General features: G+C 48.5%; 1 protein-coding gene across 8 annotated transcripts; it reads right to left on the reverse strand.

The window, feature by feature from the left end:
• On the reverse strand, nucleotides 1-25736 carry MTMR4 (myotubularin related protein 4). Of its 8 annotated transcripts, none has more exons than XM_004747293.3 (19): nucleotides 25056-25736; nucleotides 23554-23592; nucleotides 19729-19818; nucleotides 19232-19348; nucleotides 18632-18714; nucleotides 16682-16842; nucleotides 16469-16565; nucleotides 16172-16285; nucleotides 14864-15060; nucleotides 14474-14602; nucleotides 13894-14005; nucleotides 13213-13408; nucleotides 12791-12976; nucleotides 12519-12689; nucleotides 12222-12376; nucleotides 4856-6254; nucleotides 2906-3016; nucleotides 2551-2639; nucleotides 1-2333 (listed from the first exon to the last, which is right to left on the reverse strand). In XM_004747293.3, the coding sequence occupies exons 2-19, from the start codon at nucleotides 23554-23556 to the stop codon at nucleotides 2156-2158; spliced, it is 3588 nt and encodes a 1195-aa protein (XP_004747350.1). In that variant the 5' UTR covers nucleotides 23557-23592; nucleotides 25056-25736; the 3' UTR covers nucleotides 1-2155. The 8 variants fall into 8 exon arrangements, with proteins under 8 accessions (XP_004747350.1, XP_004747351.1, XP_004747354.1 ...); XM_004747294.3 differs by lacking the exon at nucleotides 25056-25736 and adding an exon at nucleotides 24781-24925; XM_004747297.3 differs by lacking the exon at nucleotides 25056-25736 and adding an exon at nucleotides 24243-24727.
• Between the last annotated feature and the right edge of the window lie 275 nt (nucleotides 25737-26011).

Below are 26011 nucleotides of genomic sequence, written 5' to 3' on the forward strand. Positions count from 1 at the left end.
ACTAATATAGAGATTTTATTTAAATTGTATTGAGTTTTTACAGCACATTGCATGTTTGTCACAACGCAACTGCACAGTTTGGATTTTTGGCCACATCATGTCACTTACACCCACAAGAGCTCTGAAAGGAGTATTTGATGAATACATCTGAGCTGAGAGCCCAGAGTCTCTCTCCAAGGCCATGCAGTATGTTCACTGATGGGACAGTCCCTCAAAACAGCCACACAAAAGTAGACAGATACAGTCTCCTCAAATGTTACCAATCTTACTCCCCCTGAAAATGGGCAGAGTGAAGTGCAATGAAACTCAAGTTAATTAAAAAGCCACTCGCAACTGGCAGTAAATTTTAATGATTGAGAAATGCTTAGGAGAATTTTACATATCAGAGACAAGGAATAGTTTGTTACTTTTTCAATGATCTCAGGAATTTCCCAGACACAAATCTCCATTATTCAACTCCATTTAAATGAAAAAAAGTTCTGCTAGGCTGACCTAAATACGCCGAAACTTTTTAGGTTACATCCATGACAAGTATAAAAGCACAGATGCTTCTCTGTAGGACTGAAGAAAAGGTCAGGACAAGTAACAATTCTTGTTCTAAATGCAGATCCTAGTTATTTTCAAATGAAAATTTTTTTTCTAGGAAGCAACATGAAAGTAGCAGTTAGACAGACAGCTACCATAGTTTTAAAACAGGATAAGCCTAAGTGTAATTTACATTTTATACACCCATGGATTAAGGAAAATGTATAAAGGAAATACTAGTGGTTTCATTATAGGTCAAGGAGACTATATCTGTCCCAACCACAGTACATGGCTATGTCACTGTATCTTTTGGTTAAGTGCCACTGGTACATATTAAGATGAAACCAAAACAAAAAAAGACAGACAGACCAAAAAAAAAAAAAACAACAACAACAACAAAAAAAAACACCAATGTTTGGTCCAAGTGGACGCATTTTCTCTCCCAATTTTGGTATCAAGGCTTTTTTCTCTTCTGTTTGGGTTCCATTGTTAAGTGCACAGAAATAAGACAGCAGCATTTGTACTGAAACCCTCACATACCAAACAGCATATTCTAGGAGGTAAAAACCAAATGCTAAATTCTACCCTCAAGGTGTCAAGTGTTCAGGATAAGAAGCAGTGTGACCCAGAGGAGGCAGCAGCCAAGGGAAAGACAACATTAGGGAAGTGGGCAATGGAACAACAACAACAACAACAACAAAAAACCATTGTTTTATTTTCATGCCAGGAGAGGATCAAGGTGTAACTCCTGTGTTAGCACCAGGACAACTAGGAAAAGTCAGGCGCAAAGGGCAGGGCACAATCAGCAAATATTTGACAAGGATCATTTCTGCTTTTCCCTTCTCATTCTTCACAGTGCATACCTCAAGAGCTGCCACTGAGTAACAGAGACTACTTACTGCCTTCACAGCTCCAAATAACAGATTTTTGCCAGAACGGAACACCAGCAGAGTTTTCCTCTGCTCCCCAAAATGTCTCACTCCTTAGAACTGTTGCTCTAAAGTGAATATTCACTGATCCTGGCTGATGAGCCAAGTGAAAAGATACAGCAGAACCTCCACTTGCAGAACCAGTCTTTATACCAACTCCACAGAAAGACAGAACTACTGCAACTAGAGGGAGTGCCTCTAAAGACTGAGCCTTCATGCACAGACACAGAGCACAGAGGAACAGAATATAGTTCGTTTCAAATAGGAATTCCTATCTTATATACTAGAATCTGCTTTTTTCAAGGTGGAGGAGAGATGAATCTGTTTATCACTTGGAGTTTGGTTATACATATGCCTTTCTATTGCTGTTTGGGGCACATCATCAGGCAGTATCTATGAAATCATCATCTTGTGACCACCCCCCCAGGAGAAAAGTGGGAGTCACCAACTCAACATTAAGCTTCCAGACTCTGGGTCTGGATCCAGAACCATTACCCCAAGGTGAGGGTCTCACCAGTAGAAGACCTCCTGCCAAATTGGAATTCCTCTGCTCCAGTCTATGGTACCAAGGAGGATTTCTCAAGACGGTAACTTTGAGCTCTGTGATTTCATGAGCCATACCAAGGAACCTTCAAAAATACACCTGAAGCAGATCCTCCCTTCAAACCTGCTAAAATTGGACAGGTCATCTCCTCTGGCATTCAGCTGGAAGCTGTAGCAATGGGTTTCTTCAGATGTTGGCTCATGAGTTCTCTGGCACGAGATACTTGGATGTGTTCGTAACATGAGTTACAGACGAGAACTGGGTCATAGAGTTGTTGATCAGGAATGGGCAACTTCAGGTGGCAGCAGCCAGCACAAAACACATTCCCACAATTTCTGCCAAAGCACAAAGAGGGAAGAGTACATCAGAAATGCCCATATGCGGAGAATGAATGATACTCCAAAAGGCCTTACATTAGTAAATAGAGAGAAAAGTTGGGCGAAAACAAAAAAAATTCCTATAAAGCTGTCTCCATTTTCAGATTAACTCAACTTAGCTATATATGTATGTTGCTGCTTTATGAGCCATACAGAATCCTACAGGACATCTTACCTGCAATGGTGTCTTCGTTTGGCCAACCAGAACTCACAGTCACAGTTATAGCAATGTGATGCCATATGGTCTGGAACCCAGCGAGTCACCTAACAGAAGGCACAAGGAAAAATTCCAGGTCCTTGTCACCAAATGGAAGAGCAACATTGCAACAAGGAAAGCATCTCAGGAGAAAACAACAAGGTCTGTCTTTATAATTGGCCACTACCTGCCTCTAAAAAGACAATCATCTAGGAGAGAGCTCTTGTCACTCATGTCACTCATGCTACTCCTCATGCTAGAAATAGGATAACTCCTATTTTGTAAGTATATACTTATACCATACTTACATAACTATGTATTTGCCTGCACATACCTCAGTCTCTTTCTTATCAACAGGTTCCCAGCTTGCTTCTGAAAGGCAGTCCTCACTGTGATCAGAGCCAAAATCTTCTATATCACTGCCATCGGACTCCTTCAAACATGTCTGAAGAAAAGGCAAAGATATCAATCCATCTTCACCATCACTAACCTTCATTGTTTACTAGGCATCAGGGACTATTCTAAGTAGATTACATGCATGTACTTCTTTCATTCCTCCCAAGAAACTTAGATGTTTATTATTATTGTCATCCCTCTTTTACAAATATTTATTACAAATAAATATTATTATTGTCATCCCTCTTTTACAAGCATTGAGAAAGTCAAGAGATAATAAGCAGTAAACCTGGAATTTAAACCTACTACAATTGACCCTGGAACCACACAGGTTTGAATTGCATGGGACCATTTCTATGCAGATATTTTTCAAGAAATACAGTATAGTACTATGTATTTTCTCTTTCTTACGATCTTTTCAGGAACATTTCCTTTTCTCCAGCTTACTTTACTATAAAAACAAAGCATACAATACGTCTAATGTACAAAATGTATGTTAGGTGACTGTGTTATCAGTAATGTTTCTGGTCAGCAGGAGCTATTAGAAGTTAAGTTCTGAGGACTCAAAAATTATATGGGGATTTCTGACTACACGAGGGGTCAGCACCCTAACCCCTGCATTGTTCAAGGGTCAACTTAACTTTGGCTTCAGACCCATGCTCTTAACCAATATGCTTTATCACAGCATGAAAATATTATATTCTCATTAAATTCTAAACCAGGGGCTCAGAAACTAGGCTCACACGCCAAATCTAGCCCACTGCCTGGTTTTGTAAATCAAGTTTCATTGGAAGACAGCCACATTTATTTACGTATTGCCTGTGGCTGGTTTTGTGCTTTAATAGCAGAGTCAAACAGGTAGGACAGAGACTGTATGTACCACAAAGTCTAAAATATATAATATAATATATGGCTCTTTATCAAGAAAGTTTGTGGACTCCTGTTTTAAACCATTATCCTGAATAGTAAGTTGTAAGTCCTGACCATCCCGTCCCAACAAGCAGGCAACAGGCAAGTGGGAATGTCTTAACAGGAGGAACAGAAGTGCCTGTGTTCATGACAGGATATAGTAGCCAAGAAGCTAACTCGTAGAAGCTCCCCAGAACTGTGTCCCCAAACCAGAGGGCTCCCAACACAGTGAAGCCTAGACAGTCCTCATCACCTCTCACCTGGGTTATTCCAAAACACCTTCCAGCCTCCCAACCTGGGTTTCAGCTGCCTCATCCACTTGACAAACTATTGCTAGGATAGTATTTTTAAAATACAAATCTTATCACGATAGTGGCCGAAAATTGTGCTGCCTTGAGGGCAGAATCCAAACAAGGGACCTCAAGCTGACCTTTCTAGTTGTGTCCTGTCTAGTTCTCTGTATCCCTGTCTAGTTCTCCAGTATCAGCTCCTGCCCAACTCCCTCCCGCATGGCCCCAGCACACCTGTACATGCATGTAAATGCACGCGTGCGTGCGCACACACACGCACATACACACACACACCTTACCCCTTTGATTAAGCCATCCCATTGGAGTACTTATTGCCTTCAAGCTGTTCAGAATGGTATTTCCTTTTCACTGTCTACATATACAAATATGACAAATTCTTCAGTACTCAGCTCAAATGTTACCTTCTCAGGATAGCCTGCACTCCATCCCAGCCCCTAACACCTAATGCTTCCTTCCATGGTAACACTTAAGATCATCATTCTAGATGTCTCTCCCTCTAGTTTATCTCTCCCAATACACTGTAAGCCCCTTGAGATTTCACACTATGTCCTTCATCCTACAGGCCAACCGCCTAATACACTGGCACCCAGCAAGTACCCAATGAATAAATGTTGGAAGGCTGGATGAACAGAATAAATGAATGGATAGACCACGGTGGTGAAACTTACAAAATCATCCTCATAGTCCATGGGTGGCTCTGCTGGAGGGGCACAGCAGTGACGGATGTCGAGCCTCATCTGAAGCTCACGCACTTGTCGACGTAGCTGCTCCACCTCTTGCTTGTACCCTGCTTCGATCTGCCGTAATCTATGCTGGATCACATCCGTAGGAAAGGGGAGTCCATCATCATCCAAGTAGAGAGGAGGCACTGGAGAAGGGCAGCTCAGTGGAACAGGCTTTGTGCTGGAGACCTGCTTTGGATGACCGGACAACCACATCCGGTTATTTTTCCCTCCTGGACCAGTACAGTGTCCATTGGAATGACTAGAACAGACTGGTGACTTCACCCCTTCTCTCTGAGCCCACTGGCCCCCAAAGCAGGGCCCTGTTGCCCGCACCTGCTTGTTGCTTGACCTCTTGCTACAACAGCCATAGGAAAGCAGCCGCCGAGGAGTGGTCTCCCCACTTGGGAATGAAGTCACCATTCCTTGGAAGCTGTCCCAGTTGGATCCTAAAAAAGAAAACTCACTGATCTGGCTCTGAGAAACTGGCTTTCGGGACAATTCCAATGGCACTTTCCCAAAGCGAGGATTTTCCAGTAACTGCCCATTCCTAATATTCCCTCTTTTGCCAGTGTATTCCTCCTTATGAATCAGATCTGGCACAGAACTGGGCTGTTCCTGGTGGGAGATACTTGCCACAGACCCCGGGGGATCCTGGCTGAGGAAGTCAGTGCTTGGCTCTGGAGGAGTTTGGCAGGTAGCACTTGGTGGGTTGCAAAGGGTGCCCAGACTGTGATCTGGAGCACATCTGGAGGGCGCACCTAGCATGGAATTTATCAAGGCCCGTTGGGGGGCACCTGTAAGGGAGTCCTGGGAAGACTCAGGAAAATCACAAACTCCATGACCTTTGTTGGAAGCCACTTGAGAGAGTGCACTGACAGCTTCTTTTTCAGGACAAGGTTCAGGTGGTTCCTCCATGCCATCTGAAGTCCTACTCAGCTCATTGTGGGCAGGAGGGTCTAGAGCTGGTGTCGTAGTCTCTTCCAGGACTTGGATCTCAGGATCAGAGATATTGCTCTTCATCTCCTGGGGCACTGCAGTACTAAGCAGTTTGTAACTTGGAGAACAGCTTCTGTGATTCTTGAAGGGTTTATTGCTCAAGTAGTCTTTCTGGCTGCTGGGCAGAGAGGAAGGAAGACCCATTTCTCCTACAGGCTGCTGAGGACCTCCTGCCCCAGATTCCACGAAGGTCTCGGATTCCTCAGGATTGCTATGCCAGGGCTCCAGGCCTACTCTGGCCTCCTGACAGTGGTTATTGAGGTTCGGGTCACTAGATGTGCGAGTCAGGGGGCTGCTTGTGTCACAGGCAGAAAGCAGATCATCCATTGATCTGGTTTTAGGTAATCTGAAATGACAGACACAACAACACCTCCAGGTCAGTAAACGGGAGCCACCTCCAATATACAGAATCAGACCATCAAAGCCAGAGTTCATAAGAAAGAACATTTATGATTACAAATAACCAATGTCCACTGTAACAAGTCTACTGTGCAAAAAGTGAAAGACATGAACTCTGTCCTCCAGAAGCCAGGATCTGTCCCCAGCTGTTATTAGTCCTTACCCTACACAATCTCCCTGGGCAATCTCAGCCACTCGTGATTTCAGTGCCTTTTATGTTGATGCCTTCTAAACCTACTGTGCCAGCCAGGACTATACCCGAGTCTGAAATCTAATGTCCAGCTGCCTCTACCATACATAGTAAGACAGAAGGAAGACAATTCTGGAACTAGATGATATTGGTTCTGACACTGATTAGCCATATGACTGCAAGTGAGTTATTTAACCTTTCAGACATGTGCTTTCTTCCTCTATAAAATGATCATTATAAATTATACCTTACAGAGACCCTACAAGGATTCAAACTATAGGCAGCCAACAACAAACTTACTAAGACTATACACACCACTTGTCATTTTTACTACTTTCCTTATTATAAATGATCCTTCCTCACAGCAGAAACCAAGACAGCCTTTTACAACCACTTAGCAGCACTGCATGCCTTGGAGTCCGAAGTTACCGTGGAAACTTCCCCAAGTATAAAGCATTCAAGAGTTCTAGAGGCATTCGTGCACACCAAATGGGTTACATTTTCAAGAATGTCTGATTTTTAACACATTTCAAAAGTCCTTAGAGCAATGAAAACTTCAGGGAAACTTGCCAGGAAACAGTGGAGACTTAATCAGACTCCTATTTTCAGATGCCTTAGTCAGTCCAGCCCATGCAGAAAAATTCCTCAAAGGTTGAGTTAAAATATGGCTGATTTTTTAAGTGATTTTTAAACGTACTATGTTTTTTAAAGATTCTTATGTGTGATTTTACTTTTTTTTTTTAAAGATTTAATTTATTTATTTGATAGATCACAAGCAGGCAAAGAGGCAGGGAGAGAAAGAGGGGGAAGCAGGCTCCCCACCGAGCAGAGAGCCCAATGCAGGGCTCGATCCCAGGACCCTGAGACCACAACCCAAGCCAAAGGCAGAAGCCCAAACCACTGAGCCACCCAGGCGCCCCATGATTTTACTTTCGTGATCAGTTTTGATTTTGATTTTGATTTTTTTTTTTGTCTTGTGGTATACAATTCCAGGAAGGCAACAGCAATGGTTAGGATTACAGTCTCTGGGGTCCCATAGCCTGGGCTCAAATCCCAGCTTAGTGATTTTTTAACAATGCGACCTTAACTTCTCTAAGCCTCAGTTCCCTCATCATCTTCGGAGAAAAGTAATAGTACCCACCTCTTAAAGCCAATTAAACAATCCATTTCAAAACACATTGCTCAGTACTTGTCATATTGTTACACTTACGGTTTACTTATTTATCTCCTTCTCTGAAAGTGCCTTGAGGGCAGCACTGTCTTATTTGAATCCCTAGCACCAGCCAATCAAATAATTTTGAGAGATGAATAAATGATCTTAAAATCTAAAATCAAGGGCACCTGGGTGGCTCAGTGGGTTAAGCCACTGACTTTGGCTCGGGTCATGATCTCAGGGTCCTAGGATCAAGTCCCGTATCGGGCTCTCTGCTCAGCTTCCCTCTCTCTCTCTGCTTGCCCCTCTGTCTACCTGTAATCTCTCTCTGTCAAATAAATAAATAAAATCTTTAAAAAAAAAATCTAAAATCAAGTGTCCACTGCTAGGTACCAATTGAATGCAACAGACCAGTGGGGTTCAATATCTGGTGTACATTAGGAGCTCCTATAGATTTTTCTAGATATACAGACAACCAGGTCCGTCTAAGACCTATGAATGAGAACCAGGCATCTGTTTTTTTAAAAAGTACCACAGCTAGCTTTGTCTTTTTTTCCTTTTTTTTCCCCCCTTTTTTTGTTTTACTTTTTTATTATGGAAACTTTCAAACATACAAAAGTAGAAGAGTATGAAGACCTCCCACGTACTCTTGACCCAAATTCAACAATATCAAGTCTCCTATCTTCCACAGCTGATTCCTATCTGGACAAAAGATTTAATCAATAATGCTGGTTAAGGGGCACCTGGATGACTCAGTCAGTTAAGCTTCCGACTCTTGGTTTTGGCTCCAGTCATGATCTCCGGTTCCTGGGATCAACCCTGTGTTGCGCTCTGCCCTCAGCACAGAGTCTGCCTGAGATTCTCTACCTCTCCTCTAACCTTCCCCCTGCTCACATGTGCGCAAGCACACGCGCGCTCTCTCTCTCTCTCTCTCTCATAAATAAATAAATATTAAATACATAAAATTTTTAATGATCATAATAATAATGTTGATAGAGACAATAATGCATGAGGAGTTTAGAACAAAGACAGGGTGGTCAGGAAGGGCCACACAGAGGGTAGATTTGAGCTGGGTATAGCAGAATATGTTGAACTTCAGTGGAAAAGAGAACAGAACACAGGGTATTTTTGATCTAGAGAAAGGTAAAACCAAAGATAAGTCAGGTCAGGTGTTAGAGAAAGCATTGCTTTTATTTGCATACTATTTGGCCCTCCAAATCCAACTCTCCATCTTGAACTGCCTATTGTATACTTTCTCTTTGCTAATATTTCAATCCCAACCTGCCTGTTTCTCCTTCTCTTGCCCAAAATGACTCTCAACTTCCCAATGTCTTTGGGTTGGTATCAATATCCACCTAGTTTCTAAGCTCAGAGACCCAGGACCTGTCTTTGATAGATCCCCTCTATTCTTTACTTCTATCTTCCCATATTCGGTCACTCCATAGTCTGCTAATGACTTCTCTACAGTCTCTGATTTTAATCCTTTCTCTTTCCAAACTCTCCTCTTCATATCTGAATTACAATAGTGTTGGCTGATCTCTGTGCTTCCATCTACCCACCTCATTGACTCATTCTCCAAAAATCCTGTTGTCACCAGTTCATAGTGACTTCCTACAATGACTTAACTATTGACAACTGAATCTAAATAAAGTCCTCAGGATAATGTTTAAGCCCTCAATGAACTATCCTGTGTTTCTTTCTTTCTGGTCCTCAAAATGGCTCCTTCTTAACCCCCACCAACTCTAGATAGGTTCTTCTTTTGTTCATTAAACTATCTTTCATGTATGTAATTCCTTTGGACCTCTCCACTACCTTGTTACCAAGCTCACAACTCCCTTTATTCCATTCATTTGTTTGTTCATTTAAACACTTACTAAAGCACCTATTATGTGCCAGGCCAAGCCAGATGCTAAAGACACAAAAAAGCCAAAGCTCCTGCCTGGTCTTCCACGAAAACTTATCTAAGTAAATGGTCACCAAATGACCCCTTTCTAACTTCTTATTTCTCCCAATAGCTTTGAACTACACACATTCTTATTTGCTTAGATGCTAACTTACAACTGATCTCTATTTGTCCTATGTCCGTCTTATTATAGCTTTTACAAAGTATCTTAAATAGGATCAATATCTTCTATTGCATTTATACAAGCCACAAACCTGTATGGTACTAGAGAGCTAGTGGGTATTAAAGAAACATTTACTGAATTGAAAAATTAGGTATTAGGGGCACTTGGGTGGCTCCGTCAGTTAAGCATCTGACTTCAGCTTATCAGATTTTGAGTTGTGAGCTTGGGTCATGATCTTGAGGTCCTGGGACCAACACCCACCACCCCACACACACTGGACTCCCTGCTGAGCCCCTCCTTCACCCTCTGCCCCACCCCCTGCTCATAGTTGCTCTCTCCCTCTCAAATAAAAAATGTATTTTTTTAAATTTTTGTAAAGATTTTATTTATTTGAGAGAGAAAGAACACAAGCAAGGGGAGAGGCAGAGGGAAAGGGAGAAGCAGGCTCCCCACTGAGCAGGGAGTCCAACACATCGCTTGATTCCAGGACCCTGGGATTGTGACCTGCTCCGAAGGCAGAAGCTTAACTGTCTAAGCCAGCCTAGCATCCTAATAAATAAAATAAGAAAGAAAAAGAATGAAAGGAAGGGAGGAAGGAAGATAAAAGAAAGATTAGGTATTAATTTAAGGCAGTGATTATTAAATGAGTGATAGAACTTACCCAGAATTTGATAAGTTCTCTCAAATGGGTCCTCTCCCTGGAAAAATAAACTTATGAACCTATACCCAAACTCTGCATTGTTTGGGAAAGGAAGAAAATCACAGAATTCCTGAAACCTATCCATGGGCCCTGACCATGGACTCAAGACCCTAAAACCAATAATTTAGGGGGGAGTGGGCCTTTTTGTTTTCCTTTATAATATTCAACCAATAACTTAAGTTATACTTTAACTTTAAGAATCCTCCATCAATAAAGATCAAAATTTGAAATGTACATATCCTTTGAACCCAACATTTTCATTTCTAGGAATGTATCTGGCAAAAATATTAGCACAAATGCAAAGGTAACACATATAAAGTAATACTACTGAAATGTACACTTAAAAATGGTTCAGATGGTAAATATTATGTGTATTTTACCCACAACTGTTTTCAAAAACATACACATAGTTAAGAATGTTAAAGCAGTCCCAAAAACAATAAAAAAAAAAAAAAAAAAAAACAGAAATCACCTAAATGGCCAATAGTAAACTGGTTATAAAAGTTATGCTACACTCTAATACTCTAATTTTAGACTGTTATATGCGTCGCTAAAGCAATAAAACAGCTTTATATGTGCTTTAGAGGGGTGACAGCCTAACACAACATGGGAAAAACAATCTGCAGAACAGTATGCAAAGTATGATTCTGTTTTTCAGCATCTTAAAATGTTTCTTTTTTTAAAAGATTTATTTATTTGAGAGAGAGAGAGAGCATATGCACACATGGGAGGGAGGGGCAGAGGAAGAGGGAGAGAGAGAATCTCAAGCAGGCTCCCTGCTGAACACAGAGGCCAACACAGGGCTCGATCCCATGACCTTGAAATCATGACCTGGACAGATATCCAAGAGTCAGAAGCTTAACAAACAGCCACCCAGGTGCCCCAAAAATGTTTCTACATGACAGTGTGACAGTGTGGCTGTATCTATGTAGAAATAAACATCTGGAAGCACAGGCACTGGAGTGTTAGCAGTGGACGCCTGTGGGGACAAGGGTCTGAAAAGGAGACTTTCATTTTCTACATTTACACTGTTTGATTTTTTTAAAAAAGATTTTATTTATTTATTTGACAGAGAGTCACAGTTGCCTACACAAGTAGGCAAAGCAGCAGGCAGAGGGAGAGGGAGAAGCACTGAGCAGGGAGCCCAGTGAGGAGCTCAATCCCAGGACCAGATCATGACCTGAACCGAAGGCAGCTGCTTAACCGACTGAGCCACCCAGGCGCCCCTCAACTTTTTTTTAAATAGGAACATGCATTACTCTTATAACCAACATCCATTCCACTTCCCCCAAGTATTCAGCCAGAAGATAACTTTAATTTTTATGTCTACCTTTAAATTCTGGCCTTTTTCTGAGGGAGAAGGGGAAGACTATCCCTCTTCTGGGAACCCACTTCCCTGAGAATCAGATGCTTCCAGAAGCTATTGCTGCATATAGCAAAGGTCACTACTACTAATATACCAAGTACCCCAATGTCTTCTATAGTGAACATAAATCAAACCATTCCCACAAAGCTTCCTGAAATAGTCCTTTCTTCTCTGTTCTCCTCTCCCCTGCTTAACTATGTCACATAGGGTGATAGCTCCAGGAAAGAAGGTAACCAATCTTATCTTAAGTGAGGACCTTGAAAACATCCAGAGAGCCCTCCGGGCTAGCTCTAAGTCTTGGGGCAAGTCTCTCCTTCAACTGAGACAAGAAGTTGCTTTTAAATATCTTATTTTTAAAAAAGGAGAACATGAGGTGAGGCACAAAGCAATCACTGCCTTCCTAGTGGAGAGAGGAGAGAGCAAGAAAGACTCTTGTTACCTGTCCAGAGAGCGGCCAGAGAACTCCTGGCTCTGAGTCGCTGGAGAAAGGTAGAGATCCATGGTCTCCTCCCCGAGTGTACATGGAGACGATGCTGGCAAATAAACAGCTGTCCAGAGGTGCAGGGCCCGGACATGACACACAGGATGCAGGACCTAGGGAAGCAGCCCCATGCCAGTGTTTTGTGAGCCAGTCCAGGTCCATCTTCTTTCTCTCAGCCCTCATTCTCCCCACTGCTCAGGCTGTTCTCCCTGGAGCTCTCCAAGCAGTGGCCACAGAACAAGGGTTGGGACTTACCATGTCGGAACCAGGTGTGTAGAGGAAGTTGTGAAAGTTCTTATTGCCAGCCCGCAGGAGAGCCCACACAGAGCAGGTCCGTTTGTAGATGTTGCGCTTCTCTCGCTCGCAGGGGTTGTTGGCCAGGAACGTGCCGTAGAGGCAGGAGTACGTGTGCTGCACCAGTTTGACCTAGAAGGCCGTACTAGCTCACACCTGGGAGCCTTGGCCACCTCTCCCCCGCCCCCACCCCCGCCCCCAGTCACAGGCTTTACCAGGAGTGGAGGACTTACCAGGAATGCTTCATTAAACTCAAACAGGCAAGGGAACTGCTTGAGCAGCTGATGAACAGAATCAAGCCACTGGAGGAACACCGGGCACTGCTCGTTTTGGTCCTCTGCATTCTCCTGGTGGCCGCAGCGGTCTCCAAACTTGTGTCCAAAATCTAGCCAGTCAGACTCTACTAAAACTTGGAAGCCCTGCAGAAAAGAGAGGCCAAGCATAGGGCCTTTCTGGAAAGGCTTGTGTGCTACTCCCCAGGGGATGCCCAAGGCAGGGAGCTGGCCGCTACAGGGAAGCGCAGAACTGATCCTAGGAGAGGACTCAAAGCTACCAATGTCCTATACTAAAAGATCCCCAAGACAGATCCATAGGGCCCAACACCTTCCCCACCCCCCTTTCCCTCTGATCTTCCACTCCCAAGCCCACCCAGTACCTCCAGTGTCCTGTAATATGGGTCCAGCAGTATCTTGGCCAGGGCTACGATCTGTGGAGTCCGGTCCCAGCCGTCGGAGCAGTGCACCAGCACAGGCCGGCCCTCCCGATCCACGGTATTAGCCACGAGCACGGCCGCCTTCAGCATCACTGACAAGTGCTGCAGCCATTTCGTGCTCTCCAGGGCTGACAACCAGCTACAGGAGAGCAGAAATCAAGCCTGTCACCAAGGGCACTGTGGCTCCAACAGTCTCTCCACCACCCATGCCAGCCACACCAAATGAAGTCCCCAGGGAGGGCTGAAGCCAAGAGGTCCAGTGCGGGGCCCTTCTGCCAGGAGCTACCTGGCAGGGAGGTAAAGAAGACAAGACTCAAGGCACACAAGGGACTGGGGACCGAGGGAGGAGTGGGAAGCATCACATTTAGCCGTGCTTTCCCCAGTTCTCTATGTTCTTTAAGTAGGACTTCAGATCCAAACCAAAGGGACCCAGTGTGCTGTGGCCGTTCCAGTGCTGGCCAATGAGCAGAAGATGTGTTCTTGGAACCGGCCCGCTGCACCAGGCCCTCAGGTCTCCCATATCTCCACACCTCCCATTAGCCCCGCTCATCTTCTAAGAACCAGAAGAACTGAATGAAGGACAAGACGAGGGGAGATAGAACGGGGCAGGCAGGGACCACCTACTTGCTGGGGTCAGGCATCTGGCTACACACAGCCCGGAGATACTGGAAGCTGTTCCGGATGGCGTGAATGTTGGCCATCCCCATGAACACGACCTCACAGTTGGGGTAGTACTCTGTAGACGTACAGACGAGGGTGGAGCCTAAGAGCGCGTCCCAGAAACAGCCATCCAGGACAAGAGCGGTCCCCGTGGACCAGGCTTCCCCGGGCTGGGGGACCACTCAGCTCTGGATGCTCAGGTGCCACATGCTGACAGCAGTAATGAGGACATTACCAACGAGTGATAGTCACGGTACTACTCGTAATGACAACACACAGTAAATTCTCAATATACAGTAGCTGCTCTATGCTGATAATTTTTATGATCATCCCTAATTTGCAGATAAGATAATAAAATTGAGACCGATCTAGCGAATGAGTCACTGCTAGATAAGAGGCAGAGTCCTGATTCCAAGCCAAGTTTGTCTGGCTCTTTCCACTGTACAAGCTGCCCCCAGGCCCCTCCTCATCGAGGCCACCCAGAGCGCAGACTGGCTACAGACGGGATGCGCGGGGGATGTGGCGGGGGTTGTAAGAGCCATACCTTCGCACTCACAGCCTCCACCCTTGGCCCGGTTGGCCACTGCCGCCGTGTAGGAGCGAGCGTCCAGGATCAGCAGCTTCTGGGGGGCTGCGGTGCTCTCTACTCCAGAGCACGCGGTCAAGGAGGAATCTAAACACACAGCAGGGAGTAGACCCTGAGTCAGCCAGCCCAGCATCACCCTGCCCTGGGACACACTCTTTCAGCAGAGAACAGACAACTGGATACCCCGGTCCTCCTACAGCCTCCCAAAGGGCAGAGACCCTGGCACCCTGTGTGTTGTCATCTTCTTCCCATCCTCTCAGGAGGTGGGGGGAGGGAGGGGCTCCCCAAAAGCCAGTAAGGCCAAGGTGGGGGCTCTCCAGGGGGTCAGCACCGCCCACAACACCTTACCGAAGTCAGTGTCACATGCCTCGCTGGCATCACTATTCCCAGTGCTGAGGGAGCCCCCAGTGGCTCTTGTCCCTGGGTCCAGGGCACAGGCTTTAGCGATGGATGTGACCAGGTACTCATCGTCTGCATTGCGCCAGCCCCACCAGCTGATCTCCGGCTGGCTGCAGCGGGCGATGGCAGCCCCGTTGCGGAGGTGTCTGACGAAAGGGAAGAAACCATCATTCCCTTGCCATCTGCAGTGCCCACTGACCCCCGCCCCCGCCCCAGGCCTACTGCCAAGGCCTCAGGGGGCTAGACCAAGACCTCCAGAGCCCACAGGGGCTACCCATTCACCCAGGCCACAATAACAACCAAAAGCCCTTGACATATCCAGAGGGCTCTACAGTTTACAAAGCACTGTCACACACATTTCTTGGATGCTCTCTGTGTTCCCAAGGTGACCTTGACTTCTTGACTTTGCACAGCACCTGCTCCAGGTACCAACACCCAGCAGGAGAACAAGCCTGAGCCCAGAGCAGAACAACTCCAAAACCTCACAGCTACTATCTGTTTCACTCTACTTTCGCTACAGTGTTCTAGTGCAGGTGATCCACAAGCACTTTCAGTAAAGAAACAATAAATGTTCAGCTTCACATGTCACAGCCTGTCTCTGTCACGCATTTTCTTTTTGGTTTGTTTAAAAAAAAAAAAAAAAAGCAACCCTTTTATTTTATTTTATTTTTTTTTTAAGATTTATTTATTTATTTGGCAGAGATCATAAGTAGGCAGAGAGGCAGGCAGAGAGAGAGGAGGAAGCAGGCACCCTGCTGAGCAGAGAGCCCGATGTGGAGCTCGATCCCAGGACCCTGGGATCATGACCTGAGCTGAAGGCAGCGGCTTTAACCCACTGAGCCACCCAGGCGCCCCAAAAGCAACCCTTTTAAAATGTAAAAACCATTCATAGCACTGGGCTGTACATGAAACGGGCCGCAGGCTGGATTTGGTTCACTGGGCCATAGTTGGCCAACCCCGGTTCTAATGCGACAATTTACACACACAACATTGTACACACATTCATGCAACATTTTATAAACACACACACACACACACACACACACACACACACACACACACCCTCCAAAAAAGGTAAAGTGAATGTATTCTCCAAAAGCCTCATCTTTAGAAGAAAAAAGCCGACGTAGTTTTTGATTGGAAATTATTTCATTTTCTGCAGGGTATCAATTCCCACTCAACCGGACAAAATCTCCACTTTTGACTCTTTCTTGCATAAAAAATGTCCTCCCTACTTCCTGTCCCCTGCTGCCTCACCTATACACAACCACCGGGATCCGCTTCCAGGAGCGGAAGGAAGCCACATTCTCCAGCTCTTTGTCTGTGATCCACACAGGAACCAGGAGCTTCTGTGGGTAACTGGGGCACAATCTGTGAAGAGACCAGATGGGGTCACCAAGCGCAATCTAAGGCCTATGATAACAAGATCCCCAGGGATGGCTTTGTGGGAAGAGAGATAAGGAGTCCTCCTCTCTCACAGAACCAGGGACTTGGCCCAGCGAGATCTGAGTCTGGCTTGGTATTTTGGTTCTCCTCCCCCTCCTGCCCTCTCACTTGTAGTTGCTGTTGATGTGGGAGACTCTCCAGACATTCTGCAGATCAAAGCCCATCCTCGTGAGCTCAGCCTCCTGCCGACATCGTATGTGCTCTCCTGCAACACAGCCCCCATGCCTGCCTGTCAGCATCCAAGTGCACCATGTCCGTGGGTGGAGGAGGGTTAAGAATCAAGAGATATGAAGCCTCCCAAATAAAACAGCCTGGCCTTACCCGGCTGACACAGGTGGGTATGCTGGTCCTCCTCAGTCAGCCCCAGGCACCAGGCATGGTAGGCGAAGGCAAAGAGGTCTTCAGGCTTGGCAGGTCGCGCCGTGGCCCGGCTTAGCCGTGACAACCACTCTTGGCACTGCTTGAAAGTGGAGAAGTGGCACCTGCCAAGGCAAGAAGCCACAGAGTGAGGCACGGGGCAGGTGTGCCTTGGGGTCATAATGGTCAAAAACAAGGCCCACAAGAAGGCTGTGGGGAGGGGAGGATTTAAAGCAAGAGGTAAGGCACAGGGACCTGGGGGAGGACCAGGGACACTGGCCAACACCCAAGAGAATTTACCTTTTTGACAACTGTCTTCCCAAGAACTCTAGTCCTTGGGATATACTTATCCCTTCAAATGGGGCCCTACCATTTCTTACATCAAATCCAAACTCTACCACATGTCCCTGAATGTCTCGGTACTCCATGTTCTCTCATGACTCCTGCTGCAGGCAGGAAGTCCTGTTCACACCATTCCTGTCTCCTTGTTTCTCACTTCCGCTTGATAACGCCTCCTCTCAGCCAAGCCACATCCTACTGACACTTTGAAGACAGCCCTGTCCCCCCTCTTCTTTGAAGCCTTCCAAGCCCACTCCATTTTACAGACCCGTTCTTCTCTTAGTCTTAACATGCTTGAGAGTTTTAAACAGTAAGTTTTCCCATAGCATACTGCTACTGTTAAGTCTTCCTTTGGCAACTAGACCTCAACCTCCTGGAAGAGAAGGCCAGTGTGGGTTATCCTTCTGAATCCCTAGTCCTGAGCACATACAGGACAGACTCTAAAGAGGGCACTCTACTTTTTTTTTTTTCTGGACACTCTTTTAATGATCCTTGGAGTCATTCCAGACTTCTCTTTCTCTCATATCCAATCCGTCAGCAAATCTTGTCATCTCTCCCCTCAAAAATCTGAATGCTTCCTGCCATTTTGGCCACTACCACCCTAGCCAGGCCCCCACGCTCTCTCGCTTGGCTAACTACAATAGCTTCTTAACTAGTCCCCTCCGCCTCTTCCCTTGCCTTTGTGTCTGACCCCCTTCCATCTATTCTCAATAGAGCAGCCAGAGTCATTCTACAGAACATTAATCAGATCATATCTCTCCTTTACTCAAAACCCTGCAGTGGTTTCTCATTTCCCTCAAAGTAAAGGCCAGTCATTATGACACTCTGACACCCACCTTACCTCTCAGATCTTATACCTCACTACTCTCACCCACGTGCTCTTCACTCCAGCTACACAAGCCTTCTTGCTGTTCTTCCAATACGCTAAGTAAAATACCTACCTCAGGGCCTTTGCACGCACTGTTCTGTCTGCCACCGTCTTCACTCAAATATCTACATGGTCATTTTTTTCAGGTCGTGAATCAAATGTCACCTTTTCAATGCAACCTTCTCTGATCCTATTGTTTAGAGCTACAACACAGCACTCCGTATTCCCTTTCCCCGCTTTACTTTTCACCTTTACGTTTACTATCACTTAATATATTTTACTCATTATTTACTGCTGGTAACTACCCATTGGAATATAAGCTCCATGAGGGCAGGAAATTCTTTTTACTAGTATTCTGCTATATTCCCAGTGCTTATAACAGTCTTCCATAGAGTAGAGGGGTCAATAAATGTATGTTAAGTGAATTAATAAATCAACCCACAATGCCAACCCTAGGTGCCTTCACCTTCACTACCCTGTTTAATCCCTATGACAACTCCATGAGCTATACGTTATCCCCATTTTTTCAGATCAAGACATTGTGGGTCAGGAAGTTGACCTCCCAAGCAAGAGAGGGTTTCTACCTTTTCTTTCACATGTGGGAAGTGAGACAGTATTTTTCCTTCTTGCTCCAGAGAAACCCTACATCAGAGAGGTCTGGGCAGGAGCAGGGACACAGGACCTGAGTGTAGCCCCACTGTTCTCACCTCACCACTTTGGAGTCCTTGCAGGCAATGTGCAGCTGGAACATATCTCGGCTCTCCACAGTGTCAATCATCCGGAGGGGGACCTTTAGAGGAAGGGCAAACTAAAGCTCAGCTCCTGTCACTCCTCGTGCCCATCCCAGCCTAGATGCCGATGTAGCCACACAAGGAAGGAAGCCGACACTGACTGAGGGCCAGCTGAGTGCCTGGTAACTGTGCAGGGTCCTCTACTTATGTGACCTTAAAGAATAATCACAAGAACCCCACAAGGCAGATATTTTCAGACCAAATTATTCAGGGGGAAATTAAGCCTTGGGTGATTTAAACAAGGTCACACAGTTGTAAGTGGCACTCTTCCCAACAATGCCACTGTGCCCCCTTAGAAGGGTCAGCAACAGAGTAAAGGAAAGAGAGAAGAGGGGAGGGAAGAAGAAGGGAGAGGCAGAAAGACAAACCCATAGCAGGAAAGCAAAAAGTTAGCAAGAAAAAGAAGGGAACCCCAACTTCATTTGAAGACAGGATCAAGACCAGCACTGGAGCAATCTCACCTTGAACCAGGCAGGGATTCTGCCTTGGGTGTGGGAGAACAAGACAGAAACTCACGTTGATGACAGAATCTTTGAACTTGATATGCAGCCGGTAGTTGGAGATGGCAATGAGAGCATCGGCTGCCCGGCCCAGGAACTCCACTCCCTCACCCTGCAGCACTGTAAAGGGCACCTGTCGAGGGGCAGAGGAACCCTCAGTCCAGGAGGAGGAGAGTTCCAGAGGAACCTTCAGTCCACCTCTCCGTTCCCCTCCCCAACCCTGACCCATGGGATCCCCTCTGGAAAAGCTGGGCCAAGGCAAAACAGAAGAGTCCTCTCCACAGTAACAGCACCAGGCAACAGCTGCACAGGAAAGCTGCCTTTCCTTCCCTGGGGCCAAAGGCTCCACAACGCAAGTACAGACAGATTCCCCTCCCTCAAGAGACCCGGAAACAGGAAGCCAAAGCCCCAGTACTGGATCCCTTTGGAGATGTTGTTTGTGGGGAGGGAAGGAAAGGTGTTTTTAATTTGGCAGAGAGCTCCACCCACCCTGGGCCCCCACCTCCTCCTTACCTGCAGATTCTCCTCCTCTTTCACTAGTTCCTTGGGGGGAAACAGATCCTTGGCTTGGATGTACTCCAGGCTGGGGGGCCCCTCCTCACCCTGTAGGGAAGGCCTCAGCCCTAAGTCAGCAGGCTCCACTTGGCCCATCAGACCTCATTCTGCTCCCCTCCCCTCAATAAACCTGCATACACCCCGTACACCCTGATAAAGGTTTGGTCACCAGAGGATGGAAAAGAGGACTGGCTTGGTGGAAAGGGTGATGTGGAGGGGATACTCAAACCCATTCAGCCTAAGGGAAGAGTAAGCTCCAAAGAGGAACTGGGAGTCTGCACTCCTCGAAGAACAGCAGAACCAAATAGAACCAAAATTTCCCAAATGGAGGAAGAGAGAAAACTAAGAAAAAGACAGGCAACAATGTGAGGGAAAGACAGAAGTGGGAATGGGAAGTGCCGCCCTGAGAAAAAGGAACCAGGTGTGGCAGCTGGTTATGGAGACAGGAGGGAAAGCAGGCACCTAAGGCCACAGACTCTTCACTCTGGTAGGTGAAGGAGACAAAGAAGAACAGGTTGGGGGATTCAGTCCCATGCCTCTAGAGGGCCTTCATGGATATTTTCAAAAGAAGGATGTGTTTTGGAGCTGAGCTTATCTTCCAGTTAGGTCCTCAGTGCTGAAGAGCCCCCACCACCTACCAAGCAACCTGCCCTGCCTGCTGATCAGAGGGGAATTCCTACGGAATACCCACAGCAAGCAGAAGTAACTCCTCTCCCAACCAGCAGGGAGGGGTGAAGAGGGGACCCACGGGTCTGGGAGAAACCAGGAGACCCAAGGAAGGCCAGGGGAGAGGGAAAGGGAGGGAGACAGACAGAGAGAGAGAGAGAGAGGAGGCCTGGCAGCCACCCACGGCGGGGGGGGGGGAGGGGGGGTAAGGAGGGGAGGGGTGGGAACATCTGAGAGGACAGATGGGGGAAGCTGGGAAGGAGCATTAAGCCAGAGGGGGGGAGGAGGGGAGGACTGGGAATGATGCAGAGGTAGGAGCCCTGCAGAGGCAGGGAAGATGGAGAAGAGAGGCTGTCTGGGGGACAGTCAAGGAGAAAAGACTGGCGTGTCAGGTGAGGTATGGAGTGGTGGAAGGGGGAGGGGACCGGAGCCAGGCAAACAGCTCAGATATCCTGTGCTCCCCGACGGGCCCCCTAACATCCCAGATCAGCCACATCCCACATCCCCAAGCAAGGATGCTGCGGGTGGGACCAAGATGGAGAGGCGGAGGTAAAGGGATGTACCCCTGCAGGGCGGGGCCTGGAGATCTGCAGTCAAGGGCAGTGGCTGCGGGGCCAAGATGGGTCACAGAATTTACACATTCACACACACGCTTTCCATAATCCCCGGCCCCCGAAGATGAAAGCAAGTCCAAGAAAGAAAAGAAACCCCCCCTCCACTGCCAGGGGCCACGGGAAGCGGGATGAGCCAAAATTCGGAATCGCAAGGGCTGGCGCTGGGCGGGGCTGCGGGTGCAGCAAGCACTGGGACCCCCGGGCCCCCGCAGACCAGGCCAACACTTACGAAGCAGCTGAGCATGGAGCAGGAAACGCGGGCGGTCAGGCTCATGGTCGCGGGCGGTCTGGGCCAGCACACATGTCCCCGGAGCCGCTGCGCTGCCCGCCAGTGCCGGACGCCCGCCGCATCACGGCTGCGGGCCCGCCAGGTGCAGCCGCGGCGACCAGGAGGCAAGCGCGCTGGCGGCGGGGCCTCCGCGCGGCTCCCGCGCGCCTCTCCCCTCCTCTCCACAATGGAGCTAGCCCGGCTCCGCCCTCCGGCACGAGCGCGGAAGGGAGGGGAGCCAGACGAGGGGAGCGCCCCGGGCCGCGCGAGAAGGGGGCGTGGGGGCGGATCCTCGAGGCCCCGCCCACGGCTCCAGGCTCCTCCCTCCTCGCGGTCCCCTCCGGCCGCGTGCGAAGGCGTCCTCAGGGGACGTCTGGGGGCTTTCGCAGTCTGGGCGGCGGGACTGCCCCCAGACCGCGTCAGAGGGTAAGGCAAGCCCTCCTACATTCTTTCACTTCCCATATTCTCAGTGAACCAGCCCACACCCCTCTTTTCACACTCTGTCCCCATGTCCTCCCCACTCTGAGTTCCCCCAGTGCCTGTCCTGAATTCCCAAGATAAGGCTCACCTACAGTTGCAAGGCCTCCTCCTTTTCCTACAAAACCACCACCCACCACACCCCTGTCCACCAGTGTCCTCCAATCCCATGACGTCACTAAATCCCACTCCCTTTTTTGCCCTTCCGAACAGACACTGGTCTATGCCAGGTTGGCCACTCCACACTCCCGAAAGGTAAGTTCTTGAAGTGTTTTATTCCATGGCCCCTGCCCAACCCTACCTTCAGCTCCATCTCTCCCTTGTTTCACATCCTCTGACGTCTAGATAAGAAAGTCCTTCTTGGAGAAGAATTGGGGGGGGGGCGGGGCTGGGAAAGAGAAGACGGGAACTGCGGACCACAAAAGCTATGCAAAACAAAACCTGAAACCCAAGAGTAGGGTATGGAGGGAGTTGGGTAGAGGGCCAAGGAATAAGGAGGAATCAGACTCAAAGTATCATCAAAAGTCTCGGAAGGAGCTGTTTGGGACCCCACACTTCCTCTGCCTGGTAACTTTCAGGAACTGGGGCTTTGGTTTTGCTCTGGGGGGAAGGGGGAATAGGAGAAAACTTGACATTGTATTAAGCATCTACTATGAGCCAGGCAGGCTGCAAACATTGCCTCACTAGAACCTGTCAACTCTCCAAGAATTAACTGTTAACTCTCCAAGAATTAACTGTTTTGCTGGTGAGAGGTCAGGCTTAGAAAGAAAATATGAGAGTTACCTAAGCTATTCAAGCAGTGGTGCTAGGATTCAAAAATAGACTGCGCTCACTCTAAAGTCCATGGTCTTTTCAGAGTCACAGAAGAAAAGAGAAAGGGGGCTATCAGTTGGTGGGAAACAAGACCACCAGGCTTTCTAGGGAAGAGACGAGAACCACATACCCCCATGCCTGTGGAGGAAAGGAGAGAGTCCTCTCACCAACTGAATTCCTTAACCTGCACAGGGGACACTCGAAGAAACTGAAAAGATACAGCCAGAGCAAGGGCCCAGTATAGGCCTGGGCCTGCAACTCTCTGTTCTCTTTTCATCTCACGCTTCCTCCTCCTAGTTCTCAGGGGTTAGCTAAGGGGTTCCCTGAATGTGAGTTGAGAGAAGGGCATTTACAGTTAATGGAAGGTATGCAGGATCATTTTCACCCCCAGCCTCACCCCCTGTGCAGCCCAGTGATATTCTGGGCCCCTTGAGGGTGCTATCCCACTATATATCCAGTCAGCTATTGAGTGCAGTAGCTTAAAAGACAGCAGCATCTTAAAGCTGGAGAACCCCCACTGTTTTGATGGCCTCACTCCCAATACAGCACCCACAATATTCAAGGGGCTCACTAGGAAGCACAAGTATCTTGAGATAAAGGAGGCCTGGCTTTTCAGACCAGAACAGAGAGCTTCCACCAGGCACCCAAGAAGAGTAAGAGAAGGGCCATTATGAAAGGCTATGAGAGCCAGTGGTAATATTCGGAAGGTATAGCATACATAACATGTGCAGGAAAAGACTTCTAGAGGCTTCCTGTCCCAGTGCTGTATATTGGCTGGTGTTTTGCAACCTAAAGAAACCCTAATTTATTTCCAGGAGAGATGAGCCTGTTTAGAGGCTGAACCGAGTAGCACAGAGCTCAAGGTCCAGGAGGGGCAAGACAGCTTCACAAAAAAGACAGAAGGATTACCGAAAATACAACAGTCTGAGGAAAGAGAATACTCACCATTCTACTGTGGTGAGGGTCCTGGCTGCCTGCTTCTTACTGTAAAAAGACAGAAACATAAGATTAAAGAGCACCATTAACATTACCTTAGATTCCGCCAATGCCACACATCTACTCCTAACCTCTTCAGCGAATTTCACGGAGAACTGGCCTCTCCCCGTGTCCCCTTGCCAGACAGAGGCAATGTGAGCTACGCGGGAAGAAAGCAACAAGTGATTCTGCAGGGCATGGAGTCAGCCCCAAAGTTCTGGCGCAGGAATGAGTGTCATCCAAGATTATCCGGCAGAACTCAAGAGTCCTGATTCCCAGACCAGAAGGAGAACACTCCAAACACTGTTCCTTTTGGGAAAGCAAAAGAACTGCCAACTCTGAAAAGAGAGGCTGCCCAACCTGGACTTACTTCTGGCCCTGGAGGGACATGAAGCCACAAGAACGCTCTGCCAGCCTCCAAGTCTGGAAGTAGCACCCACCTGATCTGTTTACTGGGGGCAGAGTCCAGAGTTGGAGGACAAGAGGGAGGGGACCACAACCTGTGAGCCGAATGCCTCTGGCAGCAGGAATGCCTTCTGGGCAGCAGGACTGAATAGGTCCTGCTTAAAGTATTTGACACCAAGTGGGATGCTGGTTTGTGGGAGGAGGCCACACAACAGAGACAGAATCAGGCCAGCCTAAGGCCTCAGAGTCAGTACCTGTCAAATGGGCCCTAGTAACAGAAATTCAGGATGGGCCTCCTTGGCCCACTTAGGGAGGCAGGCCCAGGTTTTCCTGACACTTTCGCTCATGCCTGCTATCCGAGCTCAGAAGTCCAGCAGTTCCCTGCGGAAGGCTGCGGGGATAAAAGCCTCCATCTGTGGTCCTGCCCGCCTCCCTGATCACAGCCCACCCTTCCTCACGGGGGAGCCAGCAAGAGGCAAGCCAGAGGTGCTGCCTCACCGCCCACTGGCACGCAGCCTCAGGGAAACGGAGGGAGGGAAAGAGGGACAAGGACCAGGCCTGGGATGCCCAGGGCTCCCGGACCAAGGGGATCTGGCCCCGGGGTGGGGGCGGGCCAGGCTGGCAGGAGAGCCCAGGTGTCCAGGTTCTAGAGGCGGAGCCTAAAGATTCGGAGGCGGGGCCCGGAATGACAGAGGGCGGAGCCCATGAAAGCCGGAGGGGCTGGGGCGGGGCGAGGCAAGACGCGGTCGTTGCGGTTCCCAGACTGGCAGTGCACAGGGCACGGTGACTCACCCAGGCGGCGTCCGCCCGACCCTCCGAGGCCGCGCTCTCACCACTTCCGTCTCCCCCAGCTGCCGAGGCCGCGCAGCTTCGACCCCACCACGGGACCTCTTCCCCCATCCAATCGTATCTCCGGTCTGTGCCCGCCCTGGCCAATAGCCACACCAAGTCCCGCCCTGCCCCCACCACGCAGCCGCCGCCCTCACTCTTCACTCTGCTCATTGGTCAAATGGGGCAGACGCCCTCCCAGCCTTGAGCCTATCGGGTGCCGGAAGACAAGACAGTACCTGGAGAGAGGAGGCACGGCCCCGGAGAGGAGGCTCGACCAATGGGAAATCACAGCGCGTCCCAGCGGCAGCCAATGACAGAGCAGTAAAAGGGGGGCTGCTGGAAGAGGCTCCAGGGGCCGGAAGTGGGGGTGGCTGTCGCCTACTGGTAGCGCAATTGGAGGCGGGCCCTTGTAAGGGCTTAGGCCTTACAGCCACTTCCGGCGACGACCACGCCTCGGGAGTAGTTCTCAGATAGGTTCCCGGTGGCACCGCAGTTTATCCGTTTCCAGTTTTGGTTTCGCTGCGGTCATCATCTCGTCCCAAACCCGGAAAGAGAGAAAAGACCCCGCAGGCTAAGAGAGGAGGGAGGCCTGGGCGCGAGGTTGTGTCTTCGGTCTTCTCCGAATGGAGGCGGGAGGGTTTCCTCTCTTCTGCGTCGTGACGGGTTCCTTCGACCCTTACTTTGCCTCAGCGAGCCGACCCTGCCGTCCTTCAGGACCTGCATGGTGCCGTCAGTCCCGAGTCAAGATCTCTCATTTGAGAGAGAACGAAATCTGGATCTCAGATTGCCACGAGCTAGCGGCGACCGCCCGGTCTGTAAGCAGAGTGGGAACGGGACTCGCCCAGCTCTTTGCTCCTCCCTTCTGCTCTCCCCTGCGGGGAGCCAAAGCAGGCAGCACGGCGGAGGGTGGCCGCTGGAGGTCGCCGTGGCCAAGAGATGCCACCAACCCGGCAGAAACGGAGAACCGTTGATTTGGACTCTGAAGCGGTAGCTTCACTTTGGGGTTTGGCCTGAATGCTTGAAATACCAGGCCCCGGGACCAGAATGTCTTCACGGGTCACTGTTTACTGAATGTTGGAACTGTTACTACAGCTGGTAAATCCAGCAAAACGGGAATCTTGCCCGTGTTCACTGCTTTAACCTGGGTCTAGAAGTGTCTGCAACCTAGCAGATGCTTAAGATTTGTTACAAG

The sequence above is a fragment of the Mustela putorius genome, unplaced genomic scaffold (assembly GCF_011764305.1).
Source record: "Mustela putorius furo isolate JIRA1106 unplaced genomic scaffold, ASM1176430v1.1 tig00003962_pilon_pilon_pilon, whole genome shotgun sequence".
In the NCBI taxonomy this organism is placed as follows: domain Eukaryota; kingdom Metazoa; phylum Chordata; class Mammalia; order Carnivora; family Mustelidae; genus Mustela; species Mustela putorius.

Excerpts from the sequence above, each read along its gene's own strand:
- MTMR4 (XM_004747299.3), bottom strand. The coding sequence starts at position 21,324 with ATGAGCCTGACCGCCCGCGTTTCCTGCTCCATGCTCAGCTGCTTC. Across the intron at positions 19,819-21,279 it reads GCTCCATGCTCAGCTGCTTC|GGTGAGGAGGGGCCCCCCAG; the intron begins GTAAGTGTTGGC and ends CCTTCCCTACAG. Across the intron at positions 18,715-19,231 it reads TCAAAGATTCTGTCATCAAC|GTCCCCCTCCGGATGATTGA; the intron begins GTGAGTTTCTGT and ends CTTCCTCTAAAG.